This window comes from Hetaerina americana, unplaced genomic scaffold (genome assembly GCF_022747635.1).
Source record: "Hetaerina americana unplaced genomic scaffold, ioHetAmer1.1.p SCAF_5, whole genome shotgun sequence".
NCBI classification, from domain to species: Eukaryota; Metazoa; Arthropoda; class Insecta; order Odonata; family Calopterygidae; genus Hetaerina; species Hetaerina americana.
In genome coordinates, this window is record NW_027287095.1 from 25935569 (window position 1) to 25952182 (window position 16614).

The 16614-nt window shown below is 34.8% G+C and overlaps 1 protein-coding gene across 4 annotated transcripts in view; it reads right to left on the reverse strand.

Moving 5' to 3' along the window:
* The window catches only part of LOC139693445 (vacuole membrane protein 1-like), a 29604-nt gene extending 20013 nt beyond the window's left edge, over positions 1-9591 (reverse strand). The window contains exons 1-4 of one of the 4 annotated variants that reach the window (XM_071591597.1): positions 9275-9591; positions 8919-9121; positions 7136-7416; positions 4821-4911 (exon numbers count right to left, since the gene is read on the reverse strand). In XM_071591597.1, coding sequence (XP_071447698.1) covers positions 4821-4911; positions 7136-7416; positions 8919-9116 — 570 coding nt within the window. In that variant the 5' untranslated portion in view covers positions 9117-9121; positions 9275-9591. Of the gene's footprint in view, positions 1-4820; positions 4912-7135; positions 7417-8918; positions 9122-9264 lie in introns of all 4 variants that reach the window. The other 3 variants (XM_071591598.1, XM_071591601.1, XM_071591600.1) reach the window with 3 other exon arrangements.
* Between the last annotated feature and the right edge of the window lie 7023 nt (positions 9592-16614).

Consider the following 16614-nt stretch of genomic DNA (forward strand, 5'->3'; position numbering starts at 1 on the left):
ATACACATTTTCAGAACATGACTGTAATTTCAGAGGTTTTAAGCTATTATAATATTTTAACAATAACATGGTGAACTGTAGTGTTTCATAAGCTTTAGGTTTTATATTCCAATATTTTAATACACATTTTCAGCACAGGACTGTAGTTTCAGAGGTCACACTAGAACAGGGTATTATATTAATGGCTCAACAAAAACATGGATAAACTATAGTATTTCATAAGCTTTAGGTTTCAGATTAAAATAATAAGCATGGTTTTAGTTTGACAGATTTAGATAGAAAATAGCATAATGGGAAGACAATAAATTATATTTTAAAAACCAACTAAAAGACTACTACAAAAATGTACTCATGTTGGGCAAATATTTTAACCATGCCCTGGCTCACACTGACAGCAACAAAAAAAATTTGCTATTTTTACCACAGATTCTTTTCAGTTTGAATGTGCCAGTAGATTTAAATAAAAAAATCAAAAACAAAATGCTATTGCATCTGTTCATACAATAATTGTTATGTAAAACACCTTCCTTTAACAAAATCTGGTTTAAACAATTTATTAAAAAGGGTCTTAACATGGGGGAAGATCTTATAATATTTTATGGCAGTGTTATATATAGCTGTTATTTTATGAGCTAAAACATATCTGGGTGACAAAGGATATTTTAATTCTGTAGCTATCATATTTGTTTTCTTTTTCTTGCGATTAAAAGTTATTACACCTTTAAAAAAAGCTTCAATAACATCTTAAAAAAACAAATATGTACGTGGGTGATCTGAAAACTTTCCAACCTTAACATGAACATGGCAGCACTCTTCAACGGAATTGGGGTGAGTTTGCTCATGCATTGAAAGGTACTCACCAAAATTCCAGCCATTTAGGACAATCAGTTGTAGTTATGCAATCAATCAAGTCAGCTGTTCAGAGGGTTTTTGTGAAAATGGCAAAAAATTGAGTAGTGGGCTGTCATTGAATATTAGTTTTTTCAAGGCTATATACAGATGGAAATCAAAGATGAATTGGATGCCGGGCAATTGGATTTGACAGCATCAATTACAACCATGAAATTTTGAACAGCTTAAACATGGCCATACCAACTTGGCTGATGATGAGAATTCAGGATGGCCAAAAACTCAGACAACCACTGATAAAAAATCAAAAAAGTTCACCGAATGTAACTGGACAACTGTCAAGTTAAGATTAGACACATAATGGAGGCTATGGGCATATGGAAAGAATGCATTTGTCATATATTGACGGAAGAATTGGACATGCATAAGCTATCCTAGTTGGGTGTCACGTTTGGTCGCATCGGACCAAAAACAAATTCAAATGAACATTTCCAAGGCCCATAGGAGAGGTTGAAGCAAAACGAGCCTGATTTATTGCACTGATTCACAACTGCAGATGAAACCTCATTACCACATTATACTTCTGAGATGAACAAACAGTCAAAACAGTCGACAGCTAAGTAAAACCTGCTTTGAAAGGCCTAGACAGTTTCCTCAGCCAGGAAGATGACAGACACTGTTTTTGGGAAAAACATGAAATAGTGTTCCGTGTGAAGGCTCCCACAGATTGTAAGGAATGAAGATTCAAATCTTCTTGGATTTATTTTGCATGAATCCATTTTTTTGGATGAGAGTTTCACCGTCGCTGGCATCTTCAGGTCAGAAATGGTTGATGCTTATTTCCACCAATCTTACTGTATATAGGTCTCCCGTACCAGCTTGGTATCAAAAACAAGCATCAACCACTTCTGACCTGAAGAAGCTCTGCAACACTGGCAAAACTGTCATCCTAAAAAAAGGATCCACGAAGAAGAAATCCTGAAAAATTTGAAACTTCATGAAATTGTGTCAACCGATTATCTTAAAAAAGATAAAAAAATAACAGGAAAGTATTATGCATCATTACTTGAGAAGCTGAAGGCAGAAATTGCACAAATACGATCACATTTGAAGAAGACTATGCTTTTCCATTAAGACAATTTACCTGGTCACACTTCAGGGGTTGCCATGACTAAAATTCACTATTTGCACTTCAAATTGGTTGATCACTCACCATCTGCACCAGATCTGATCCCCAGCACCTTTTTTTATTTCCTAACGTTTCATTCAGAGGACAGAGATTTTCATCGGACGAGGAAATCATTGCATAAGAAAAACACCTATTTTACAGATAAACACGTCAACTACTAATTGGAAGAGTTAGCAAAGCTAGATCATCACTGGAAAAAGTTTATCGACTTAAAAGAGACAATGCTGAAAAATAAAAATTTAATTGAAGAAATTATGCCTCGTTTATTTGTTTAGTCGGACACTTTTAGACTACCCACATACCTTGGCTACATCAACTTTTACCGGCTTTTTCAATAAATTTTCACACAGTCAAAAATTCATGATGCATATATTGTGTACTATACATTCAAATCTATGCATGCACTTGAGTGTCCAATACTACTTTTACAAATTGTAAGAAAATTTACTGCAAAAATATGCTATGGAAATATGTATGCACCTAAAATTTGAATAATTAGAATTTTTCTGCAAAAACTACCCAATAAACAACATAATCAAATATAAAGGAAGAATGTTTAAAACAGAAAAAACAAATTAGAATTGAGAGAAGAAGGGGTATACATAGTGTGTGCTTCAATTTAGACCCTTCCCTTTTTAGACCAATGCCATTGATCTGCCTGAGAGACATCCTTAAAGTACTGATGTTAAATTTCAATAAATTAATTGATGAAAAATTGGGTACTCGCCATCTCTAAAAACATGTCAGTCTTAAAGGTAGATGAATTTCAAGAATCAGGTCTGTAGCTTTCTTTGGCCTAATTAGCATAGATTTAAGTTTACACAGGTATTTGCTAAACATTTTTTGGAATAGTTCTGAGCAGATAAAGATGTTTCGTATCGGCTTACCAGAACATGCTAAAAGTTAAATGAGATATTATGAGGCAAAGGTCAAGGGAATGAAAATGTACTTATGGATTACATTTGCACACCAAATAATTAAACTGCTCTTCCCAGATTTGTTTATGAAATATCTTCACTTACACAGATACCAATATTTCAATTACATTCAGTATGGCAGGGAATAAAACACTTAGGACATTATTCCATAAATATCTAATTACAGATGACATTTCTGTAGGGATGTATGAAATAAGATTTTTCCCAAGTAATCACAAGTAAGAGATTATTGATTCATGAATAATTAACTAATGAAACAGCAAATTTGCAAAATAGGAATCACGGAAGAGATCTTCATGTACTAACTAAATAGTTGGTATTTTAAAATGACATAATACTAATTAAAATATAAAATGATAATTGACAACCACTTAGTCCCATATTTTTTTCATTCTATTTCATGCATGACAATTTGCTAAAATATGATACCCTTTGTTTTTCCTATTGCAACCTGTTATAAGTCAATGTAACTAATTACACATTTTTTGGTTACTTGAATTTCATTGAGGGCATCCCCAAAAAGTAAGAATCCTGGAATTCTCAAATTGGCTCTATGAGAAATAGAACCCACCATGTAATCTAACATAAAAGTGAGAATAATTTTCTAATGCTACACCAAGTGTTCAAGGAAAAATACTAGTTATTGACACTAATGAGATTGATACATCACAAGGTGTTTTGAATGACAATATTCGTCTCTTTCCACCCAAATTTCCAAACTATGAGAGGGAGTGCTAAAATACCAAGAGTTGAAAAAAATCCCTTTTAAATATTTCAAATTATTTACAAAATCTAAACCATCTTTCCATTTGCTTTCAATAAAACATAAATACCAATATTTATGTAGTGTTTTGACTATGATATTGTGCACTGTGATACTAACGAAAGAGAAAGTTATACCATTTCATGAAGTTTTCTCGGGTCTTCTTCCACCGGGTCAGGGGTTCCATGTTGGCCGACGTTTTGATGCCCGACTTGTGTATCGTCCTCAGGGTAGATCAATGCACGAGTCGGGCATCGAAACGTCGGCCAACATGGAACCCCTGACCCAGTGGAAGACCCGAGAAAACTTCATGAAGCAAATATGCCTGGAAAGCACCAGATCTTACTTCAAGTTATATCATGTTTGAAAATTTATATCAGTCTCAACTACCCCATTTGTTTGGGGTAACACTGGACAGTGTAATTCATAATAAAATTTAATAAACACTAATAAATACTTTGGTATTAATTTACTTTGAATATTTTATGGAATAGGACTCAAAATAATACAGCTATAATGTAATACATGCAAACAAATCTCCAAAGGTACCCAATTTTATGGTCATTAAGAACTAAAACAAGAAAATGTCATTATGCTTGATATGATATGCTGGTGCTACACGATTAAAAGTAAAACATAGGCACAATTTTTACTTCTTTTTTAAGCCTTTAAACAAGTCTATCTAAATATCTAAAATGTCAATTTATCTGGCAAGTACCCAATTTAATGTTAAATCATGTGCTCAACTTGAAAATAAATTAATTTCATCACATTAAATTCACTCAAGTTTAAAATTTAACGCATACACCTCAAAATATTTAATTTAGAAACAACCTGGGAGTCTAACTCAATTACATATCTTTTGTATACACGACTGATGATATCAACTTAAATGGATCACTTCTTTGAAAAATATAACATCTGAACTTGTAATTCTGAACTCTACGCAATCGTGAAACATTTTTAGCAAAAATTAATCATCCAATCCAATCAAACAAATAAATTCATTTTCTTATGCATGCAACTTTGTTCTGGTAGGGTATACCCCCGAAATTCCAGGTGAATGCATATGTTAACTCACCTTTTGGTGTGGCCCTTCAACATGAATGAGAATGGACGTTGATGCAGCCAAAATAAAACACAAACCAACAATGACACGGTACTGCAATAATCTGTAAACCAAAAAATGTTAAAGTGTAGTTCATACTGTATCAACATAGTCTTACTCCTAATACAAATAACTCTAAGTTTTAACTTTCATTTTATAGCATTCCAAACATTTTTATTTTCTTAAAAACTATTTATTTCAAAATGGTCATCTATCGATTCATTTTGACTGCAAATTTCTGAGCTAACCATTACACATTTCCTTGTCTCTCACTCACATATGGGCTACGGATTTTAACACCTGAACTATGAGCTAAGGTGTCTAAACCAAGAGCATAGTCATGAAACTTATTTAAAATAATATTGAATGAGTCATAGGTAAACCCTTTCAATTATCATTGTGTGTGTAACAATATGCAGTGTCAAGCTAATATTGTGTAGGCAACAACAAACCAAAAATGATTAAGGATAACTCAATCAGCAATTTTTGCTAACTAAATCCTCTCTCAGAAAATTAGATTTCTGCAGAAGTAATGAAAGTGCTGACAGACAGTTTCCATGTGACAGTTTCAAATGGCACCCAAACACTTAACGTGTACTTTATCATCATGGAAAAGTTTTTCCTCATGATTTCATATCTGTAAGATCAACAATCATACTCAGTATTACTGATCCATTAATACTGAGCAGAAAAAACAATGAAAATTGGCTATATTCAATAATAAATATGAACCAACACTTGACAAAACTCCACAGCAATAAATAAATGGCCAAGTGTACACTTCATATTAGCTCAGTGAAATAAACTTGAGAAAAGTAAACTACACTGGAGGATTTCTGCATTCTGACTGGCCAGATTTAATAGAAGTCAAGGCTGGTAGGTTGAACAGTGAAGAGAATTCATACTAGGGAGTGTTTCAGGTGGCATTCAGCACCACTAGGCACTTTATGAATTAAGATAATAATTCCAATGTCCACATTTCATCCATTAGAAACATGATTAGTTCGGTTCAATTATATTTTTATCATCTCGATCCAAGACTTATGCTTCCCATAATTCAAATTTGGATGATGTGAAGAATATGAAGTTAACAAACATAACACAAGTGATGACTGTATCAAATAATGGCTTGCATCAACAATTTCACCAGCTTTTTTCTTGAAGCACAGAATCATATTTTTGACGCCATTAAAAGGGCCTAAATACCACACAGCCAGTGGGAAACAGCCACATCTGTTTCAGGAATTATCCATTGTCATAGAGAAATATTTTTTTGATGTTGCTAGATATTTTTAACACCAATAAAATGTTACACTCTTCTTGGATCTGAAAATTTTCTCAACAGCTTCCCCCTTTCCTTGGCCATGAGATATCTTGCCTAAATTGAGTGTCATATCTTAGCTAAATTGACCCCAGGCTGAATTCATCCTAACTAAGTATACATTAGGCTCCCAAAATGAAGAAGCACACAAATTTTAACTATTGCTATTACCATTTTTTCAAGAAACACTTGAGTACTTCGTTTTCTTTTTAGGTAGAATTTTTGCATTACTGCTTTCTCTTGCAGCATTCATGAAAATTGATTTTGTCAAGATTTAAAGAACGAGAACAAGAAAGAACAAAACATATAACCATCCAGAAATGAATATTCTGCTATCAAATGGTATAGTCAAAACTTTCTATTGACTTATGATTTTTCTATTAACTATTATATGTATTCACCTTGCACATATTTATTGATAATGATATAGTATCATACAATTAAGACTTATTTTATGATTTCTGTTATGTCTTTGAGTGATTTGATAGTAAATTAAACTAAATAAATATTTATTAATAGATTAATAGTATAACATATAATATTTAATTTATTCATGAATAGAAGAAATTAAAATTCAATTGCCAGTCACCCCTCAGAATGGTATCTTTGACTCCAAAGTATAAGTAATAATTTCTTACTTACTAAAACTTCAGTTCAGCTGAAGGTACTCATGAGGAATTATTTATAATTAAAATTTAACATCTTGATTGTTAATAAAATAAACAGGAGTTAGAATAATCCAAAAAATTAGCTCAAATGTGGGGGTTCCAGGGAAATAACGGGGTGATAAATGAAGGATATCAGAGGAAAGGGTAATAGCTGAATGGGTACGTAAACATGACAGAGTATTTGGTAGAGGATTTCCATGGTTTGCGTGGGGTTTCAAACAAACAACACCAATTCCATTATGACCACAGTGATGTAACTTCTTGCACACAGCACAAAAACATCACCATATTACACTCACTTGGTTCCATATGTGTGTAAGTCCAATAATAACTCCTTTGCAAAGTAATCTAATGTAGTTAAAGGCTTCCGCCAAATGACTATTTTGCTTCTTTCTTCTTTCTCTCTCCTCCTTTCTGCTTGTGAATAATGGTGTCTTTTACTGGAGCTGAAAGTGTCTCCATTTGGTCTGTTAGCTCCTCTATTTTGATCACTACCTTTGTGCTTTCCACCACTGCCAGTCACTATGCCCGCATCTAACGGCATGCTTCCAGATGCACCTAGCTTTTCCAGACGCTGCAACTACACAAAATCAAATATTATGAAATGTTATTGAACATGCACAGGCCTCAAAGAAGTAATCCAATAAAAAATCAAAATTAAATTATTCCTTGAGAGCTAACTGTAAATTAGAATTTACATACTATTCACTCTGAAGTAATATATAATCCTAAAGGAGCAAACTCTCTCAAGCTACTTTCTAGAAGTAGTTAATCAAAATTGAATTATCTCTCAAATGTTATAAGGTAATCAGTTTTAATGGTATTAATATAAGTACATATTGGTGAATAAAATTATACCACAGAGTCAATAAAAACACTTATGTTTACACCAAAGTAAGATTCAATGAAAATTAAAATGACCTCGCTGTACATCGATCATTAGCAACTAGTTGTGAGATGCAAAAGCCTACAGCACTTAAAAGCACAAAACTAATCTTGGATTAAAACTTACGGAAATAACATAATGTAAACAAATGGTCAACAAAATTCAGGAAGCACACTATGCACATATTTTCCAGGAAAAGAAAGCAAATCAGAAAAATAAGATCCAAGCTCATGCGTTAGCTAGCAAGAAAAGGAGGCAGATAGGAAAGCAAGTAAATATTTATAGAACCATGGCATCTCTTTGAAACAATACTTCCTACACAGAGTGACTCACTTCCTCATCAAAAAACTCTATGATTATAAAATCGCTTTTGTAATTGTTCTTGTCTGGCATGGCTTCTATTCTTGATACCGACAAGTTGACGTTGCTACCATTATTAATTATTCTTATCAAGTTCGCTGAAAGGTCACACTGTGCCCGGGTGTCACATGTCATTACCATTCAGTGCTAACACTCGCATGGCACAGGCACAAACTGGTATTGTTACGAAATACCATAAACATGTAATTAAAAATTTATTACAGAGTGAAAGTGATTAAGTAAATTGATCTCAAGAACTTTAAACCATTTATTCATTTCCATTACTTTGATACTATGCCGAGTAATTTTCAGCAACAAACCGCCAACATTAATTTCGCCATAAACAAAATTTTCAGATGGAGCAATACAACCCCGAAGGATGTCCAATTGTTGAAATTAATAAGTCATAATTAACATAATAGATATTAGGAAGAACTGCTCGACTTCCTCGCTTGAAGTTACGGCGTTCAACAGCTTGTGCTACTGAGTATTTTAGGTCCGTCATACTATTTATGAATGTATACCCAGTACAAAACCCGAGTTTCAGCTTTATCATAACAGGATTTATTTTCATGCCACAAGACATATAACAAATAGATTTCAGATGTAGATGAATCATTATTTACCGCGTTCATATATAAACACAATCCCCCTTCTAAAATGTGGAGAAGATATAATGATAGGGCTAATATCGGAGATATTCCAGAGTTCTAGCAAACATACTACAACATACTAAATTTCCTTCTCAATGACATAGTCCTACAAATGGTTTGGGTACATTCCAACACACCACTATGCAATAAACACAAAGGAGTTAATATATAAAACAGGCCTACCAGTTCCGTCTTATTTCCAGATGACTTAACCCCCCGCTTCTTCAGCTCTGACTTTAGCTGATCTTTAGTTAATTTTTGCAAGTCACTCTGATCAACTATTTCCACACTTTTGCGACTGCGAATATTAGTCACGTTTCCTGCATTCTTGACAGAATTTTTTAATGCACCTTTCGTTTTATTGTTCTTCTTTGAACCCATCTCACCTTAAAATAGTAATTTAAAAGTCAAACTGTTTTGAATATGGTCACCCAAAGTAGTACAATTTGTATAACCACGATCAGAAGGTGTTAGTAAATAAATACGGAGCATGGAAAAAGTTAACACCTCAGAAATGGTTAAGGCTTACTTAAACGCACCAGAGTGTGATCATTCCCTAGTCACAATACTGCTTTCTTTCTTCAACGTTGGATATAATGCGCGACTTTTATAGAATAACTTAGGGAAGACCATTAATAAGTTATACACTTACTAAAACTGCTAACCGAATTAACTTGCACCCACCAACCAAACCGTTTCTATGTTGCACTTGAGTACAGGGATTTACAAAAGATCTGCAACCAGATATTGAGGTCACAATATTCACAGCATTCAATACAATAAAAAAATTGTGGGATGTTATCAATGCTATATTTAATTAATCTGAAGTACTTGAAGCAAAACCTCACGTCATCAAAACAGGTGAATTCGCCGAAATTGCACATGTAGTTGCATCTTTTTACGCAAGGGGGTGTAATTGGTGAATTCGCGCGGTCGGGTTCATGCGCGCAGTTCAAATGGTTACTTAAGTTCACGGATGATATTTGAAACCTCAAAGTGTAGTCCGCAAAGTTTATCACAACTCCAACGTCACATTAGGTCCATTAATTCTATTTAACATCTGGTGGCACAAAAAAAGAGAATTATTCACAGAGATAAGAGAACTTCAGGATAAACTTGGGCGTATGTAACAACACTGTACTATTTTTTCTCGTTCAAAAAACTGTTATTAACTGTTCAACACGATTAGAGTAAATGTTTAGATTAATTCATTTATCATATTGAAGGTTTAATTATTCAAGGAACAAATTTTATGAGGTATGACTATGTGGGACCTTAAACAGCAAAAAGAGGTTCGGACGGGCACAGCTTGCAGCAGCAGCCGAAGATGTCGCTTTTCCTGACTATATCCTATAAAATGGCCACAGTTCAAAAATTCAATTTTATTGCAGAAATATATTTATTTGTCACTTGGCTCCCATGAGTATGAACGCAAAAATGTTCAAAAGTTATCCCCTGAAATATAAGACTATTTCAGGAATATATACTTGTCATCTTCTGAGGGTCCAAAGACAGACTCATTTGAAGACATACGTTAATGAATACTCTAAAAGTAGATTTTCTAAACTTTGAGAAAATTCCCTACATTAATGTTATTTGACTAAAACATCATACTCTACTATTGTACCGACAAATTGAAAGTGTAGTTAATCTTTAGGGATTGTTCTTTCCCAGAAAAACTTGAACCCTTTGTTACTGCTCAGAAAACCTCTGAAACTCAATGCTATAGGAACCAACAGTATGTGTCCTATGTCGCCTACAAAATATTTCCTTGATTTCATGGCAATTTCAGCATAAGGCAACATATGACGGCTCTGCCCTGGTCCCAATAGGTAGGTACATAAGGTTAGGAGTAGCAGATGCTCTGAAGCTGTTGAACGGTAGGTGACTGAGGAGAAGGAATGGGTTCTCATGTGCTGAATTTAAAACTTTCACAAGGCATCAGCCTTGACTACACATTGGGACCTACCCTACCCATTTAAAAAATCACTAGAAAGGACTATAAAATAATTGATTCCATTTGTGAAGGTAAAGGAATTATTCCAGAATTATTTTCCTCATTTTTTTGTACTATGCCCTTCATTAATGATTTACAGTGCAGTAGAGCATAGCTAGGATGGTGAAGCTCGGAGGGGAGGCATTTAGGGTTGACTCAAACTGTTGCCATGCGACCCTCAAAAGACATTAATTCCATCTTTGCTAAAATCAGAGCTCTCAAATAATTCTTTGTCGATAGTCTACCGTAGAGTCATTCATTAAACTGACATGTCTTTTTTAATGAGTGATTCCATAGAATTCCAATAGTTTATTAAAGGAACAAAAATTTAAAAGAAAAATCCAGGAAAATCAGAGAAATGTAACATATTAATAGTTTTCTCACATTTCTTCTTCATAAAATACAGGGTAAAATGCCAACACAAAAATTTTTTGAAGAGTCCATCATTTAATATACTAAAAATTGGATTTACATAATGTCAATTTTTTCAATATATATATATATATATGAGATACCAAATTACCTACAAAAATATCCTGTCTTAGGTAATTTGGTATCTCATATATATATATATGAGATACCAAATTACCTAAGACAGGATATTTTTGTAGTTGATGACTGAGTGCCCTCAGCTAAGGCAAAAATTGGCATGAAGGTTAAAATGTCAATGTTCACGGCATAAAAATCAATTCTTTGTGTGCACTATGGAGACTATTGGAATGGTCATGTGAGGGAGGTACAAAGTGGCATGTGTTGAAGAGAGAAGCCATGGAGGGGGAAGAGGATCAGATGACCAGTCATAGGAAAGGGATTGTATGAGAAATGGGTTGATGAGTATTGGGAGAAATGTGGGAGAGGAATGTGGAGTGTAGGAATGGAAACATTTTAGTTTGAGGTTGGGAAAATTTTTTCCTTGCCATTGTTTCCAGTTTTCTCAATTAATGTTATCATATTCTGTGCAAAATGGAAAGGCGGTGGGTATTTTATTTATTCTTGATCCTCTATATTTGCATATTTATCTAAGGCTCTTATTTCATTAATGCACAAAGTGAATGGTTCTTGATAATATGAGCTCGTATATGTGGGGCTGGAATGTGGAGGTTGGTTGTGTGGGGGATTTGGGGGAAAAATGACTTTCTAGCCCCCTTGTATTGTGCCTTTGCCACAATTGCTATATTTTAAAGAGAATAAAGATTCTTTTGAGGTTCATTAATAAAACTGTTTTGGGGTTATTTTAACCTTATATGCCAGCATCAAATTTTCTTCAAAGACAACTCCTCAAATATCATTAGGCAAAAATATCTTTCCTAAATGATTCCTATTAAATGAATATTAAAGGTAGGTATCTGTATCAGGAATTGGAAAACATAAACTTAGCCCAGAAGAAGCAAGTGATTTCTTACAAACTGGAACTGCCTCAAATTTGTAAAACGATTTGCGCTTAAAAACTATGACACTCAACAGCAGTTGCCACAGTATTTGAATGAAAATCCTATCTATTAAGGATATCTTTGACTGATCCATTCTGTAGTTCTCAATGGAAAGATCAAAATATGTTAATATTTCGAGTGAAAAGTCAAAACAATTTCAAGCTCCAAAAGAAGCAATGCAGAGGAAAATTAGTAAAAAGGTTACCGAATGGTAATCTTAAAAGAGGTAAGAATTTTTATATAGTAGTATAAACTGTGTAATTGGATTGGGGAAATAGAAGCTATTGGGAAGTGGTTGCCCAAATGGAAGATCTCGGCTGAAATCTAAGCGGTCAACCAGCAGGAATTTCTGTTGACAGCTCTTCCCCCTCTATTTAGGTTTTGTTTTAAAGATTGTCAGTTTCTGACAGCACACATCGCTCATTGGATATGGAATGGAACTGTAGACAGTTCAGTATCTATCTATTGCTGATGGTAGGCAATATATATTATCTATCAGTGGTATTTAACTTATGGTTGAACTCTCTGGAGGGGAGAATTGTTTTAGTGGAAAAGATGTACTGTCATTGAATGCTCATAAGCTAATTATACCACTGCTCTAGGTGCTGTAAAATGATAGTCACTAACAATGTCACTATCTCTATGCAACCTCATTTTCTTGAAGTGGAATGTACTATTAGTAAGAGTTAAACCCAAACATCTGAAATGGTGTACATGGCAAACCAGATAGTCATGGATACAATTAAAACAAATCAAGAGATTAAAATGGCAGAGAGAGAAAAAATTAAAAGTGAAATATTGTGGAAGGAAATCGTGGCCTAATAGGTTGATCACTCAATCACCTCTCAGGGGTACCCGCATAAAAATCCAGGCATTACCCCCTGGGCACTGGAAAATCTAGAGTCATACACTACGAGTACAACTAGATTATATCAGACAGCCTTGCAGGGCATTGTGAAAAATCCCTTTCCTGCTTGATTTTATATGCCATCTGAATCACCATGGTGTGACTTACAATTTGACAATGTTCAGGCATGGACTTGGATATGAATCTGTGCCCACTGCTCAAGCCTCAACATTTTAACACTCCCTTCTATCTACATAATTACTCTTTCTTTATTTCTAAAAAAATGTTGATCCCTTCTCTACCAATTTCAGTCCCCAAACTCTCCGATTTAACCCAGAAACGATGTCTCCTAGTAACATTACTCCTACAGCTTGATGGGCCCTAACTGTTCGTAGCCACAGTTAACATTAAGAACCCGATTCTTATTCACTGTTTCCCCACCAACTGTTCTGGGCTAAGCTATAAAATTACTAATAAGTAATTTCCACTGTATTACCACAGGGTTCCTAACAGCTGGCTAAGAACGATGTGATGTATTTTTAATTCCTTTTTGCTACACATATTTTCAAGGTAATAAGGATGTAATTGAGGTAAATACATGTTTATATCATTTCTTTCTTGATGAAACTAATGGAAGCTTGTTCCCAATAGTGTTAACAAAATATTCTTATTGTCAGGGAGCAAACACGGCGAAACCAAGATTATAGAACCAAGAGCCATATAAAAGGATCTTTGGGGTACAGTATTTTGAGGGGTTACTAGAATAGACGACCAGAACAGAAAATCAGTGAGATAAGTCTGGGATGAGAATCAAAGTAAACAAAACAGAAGTTAGGTCATTTTTCAGAAATAGGAATGCTATGTGAAACATTGAAATAGCAGGAAAACTAGATGAAGTGGATCAGTTAACTGAACTTGGCAGTGTTTTGGATCAGAATGGTGAAAGTACAGGGAAGTAACAAAAAGAATTTCATAAGGCAAAGAAACTTTCTCAAGGAGGGAATTGATGCCAGGAATATTTAGTAAGGATGTTGAGAAAACTTATTAAAACTTTGATATGGAGCATTATTTTGTAATGAGCGGAAACATGATCATTGCAGCAATATGCTAAGCATAGATTTGAGGCTTTTGAAAAGAGGCAAATGGAAAAGGGTAGGACAAGCGAATTAGTCAGAAATGAGATATTGCTTTGCATTGTGGCGGAGAAGAGATTATCGGGAGGAGTCAAAATGTGCAGGAAGGATAGATGCAAAGTATTTTGATTGGCAAAGTGATGTTGAAGACTGGGATAGAGGGGAGAAAATTCACAAGCAAGGAAGGGGTATGAAAATGAGAGCTATTTTGGATGGAATGAAGGAAGTATGAAGAAGGGTTTATTGTACAATTGGCTGTCAGGTTGTGTTTGGTTGATAGAAGCATAGAATTTGTTGTCCAGTCTGTGCCCACCCAAAATTTATCTTAAATGGTACAATACCAATGTATAAACTCAATTCCATAGATAATCTAACAGAACCACCATGATTCACAGAATACAGAGTGCTCCGAGATGATGCCCCCTAGCTACTAGCATCTTTCTGTGGCTAATTCTAATGCATTGATTATGGGCATGGTCAAACAACATTAGTTCTTAGTGATGACTTAAGTACTAATTTCTTTAAAAAAAGTATGGAGTATTTTGGGGGTTCCCAAGCATTTTTACAGCATCTGGCCAAAATAATACACAAGTCTTTTACAGGCCATCTTTTCATTCATCAAATTACTTTGATGAATGAAAAAGGGGAGTTTCAATAATCAGAAACTTCAAATCAAAATGAATGAGCTCTAAAATCTTGCATGGGTATCAACCCATCTTAATAAGAGACCATGGCTTCAGATTATGGTGTCTCCTGAATCTAGGGAGTGAAGGCAAGAGAGCCATGGACCTCCCCTGAAATGCCTTTCATGATTTAATATTTGTTTTGCATGTTTTCAAAATTTCTTTTCACAATAATCATGCACCAAAAAAAAAACATTTGATAGTAACAAAAATTTTACATTCCAATTCTTCCTGGCCCAATTCCCATCAGCACTGCAATTTCAGTCTGGTGTCCACCCCCCAAAATACGTCAATTCAACCCTGACTGGTGTATCAATTTATGAACTATTTGATGCATGAAACAGCCGCGTCTACCGACAACTAAAATATCCACCACAGTTCTCAACCAGAAGGCTGATTTCATTAGCAAGGGTAGAGCTCACCCAACGATGTGTGAAAGACACACACCAGGTTAGGGGGGGACAGTTCCTTTCCCACCAGAGGTTTTGCTGGAAGATCTGGTATCCGAAAAATCACACAGCTTGGGTGAAACTGAGGGTGCCTAGAGGTGACCCTCTGTATCGAACACGGGCCCTCCGTTAAGTCATAGCCTAGCGCTCTACCCACTAAAATACCACGCCCTAACGACGTTTACTGTAGGGAATATGGATTTATTGAAAACAAGTTTGCTGTAGAAAGTTAGCAGCAGTAACTGATAACAATATAACTCTCTTCATTTGTGAAAATGCGAATTCTTTTCGATTAATACGTTACTCTGTGAGCGGAACCGACTTGCCGAATAAAAATGCAAGCTATCCCTCCGTAATTCCATTTGATGGGTTATTATCGATGAACAGATCGGATACAAAAAATATACTTAAAACTTCTAAGAGAGCCAACAAAAACGTTCGCAGACATACGTACCTCTAAAAATCGTTTCGTTATATTAATAATTTAACGAAGAGCATAAAATCGTATGCAATTAGTTTACGGAGTTCATGTTTGCCCGCGCCCTACTTCAACAATCTGAATGATACTTCTTTTTTCACCATTGCACGACTGCATTTTGCGCAATGCAACGGATGCAGTTGCGCGACCCCATTTTTCTGATCGCATGCATATATATATATAATGGACAGGTGCTTTATTTGTTTACCACCCCGTTTTCAATATCGTCAAGTCTGAATGCTGTGGTCACGTCATGAGAATCTTTATTTAAGCCGTTACCTCACACACTGCTTCGCATGTGAAACGCGGAAAAAGATAAAATCATAGCGATAACAATGGCAACGGAGAAAAATCGCAGTTAACACTCATGATAGTTATAATTTGTAAAACAAATGGCAGCACAGCACAACAAAAAGTCGACTACTTAGCACAGCCAGGCAAGTGCTCTCCATCGGTTTCCTAGCGCATCACACAGAAAAAAGTATGATAAAACAATACACTGTACTGCTGCACAAACCACATCAATATCCGGCAAAATACATCATTACTCTATCATTTATTGTAAACTATGCAGTAGTATTTTGTCGGGAAATGTCATTGTTTTTACACTCGTACCTTGTTGTTATTTATAAATCATAGAAGTATTTTAATGGAAATATGCTTAATTCCGCAACGCCCTGCAGCCACTGTCCCCGTTTACGTGTCCGCGGAGAAAACGATGATTCTCATGTCGGTAATTGAAATATTAATTGGCACACTTGCATGTAAACTAAGAGCATTTAAAAATATATTACTCGAGGAAATAACAATTTTTTTGTTAATAAATATTGCTCAATTTATGATACACCAACGCCATCTATACA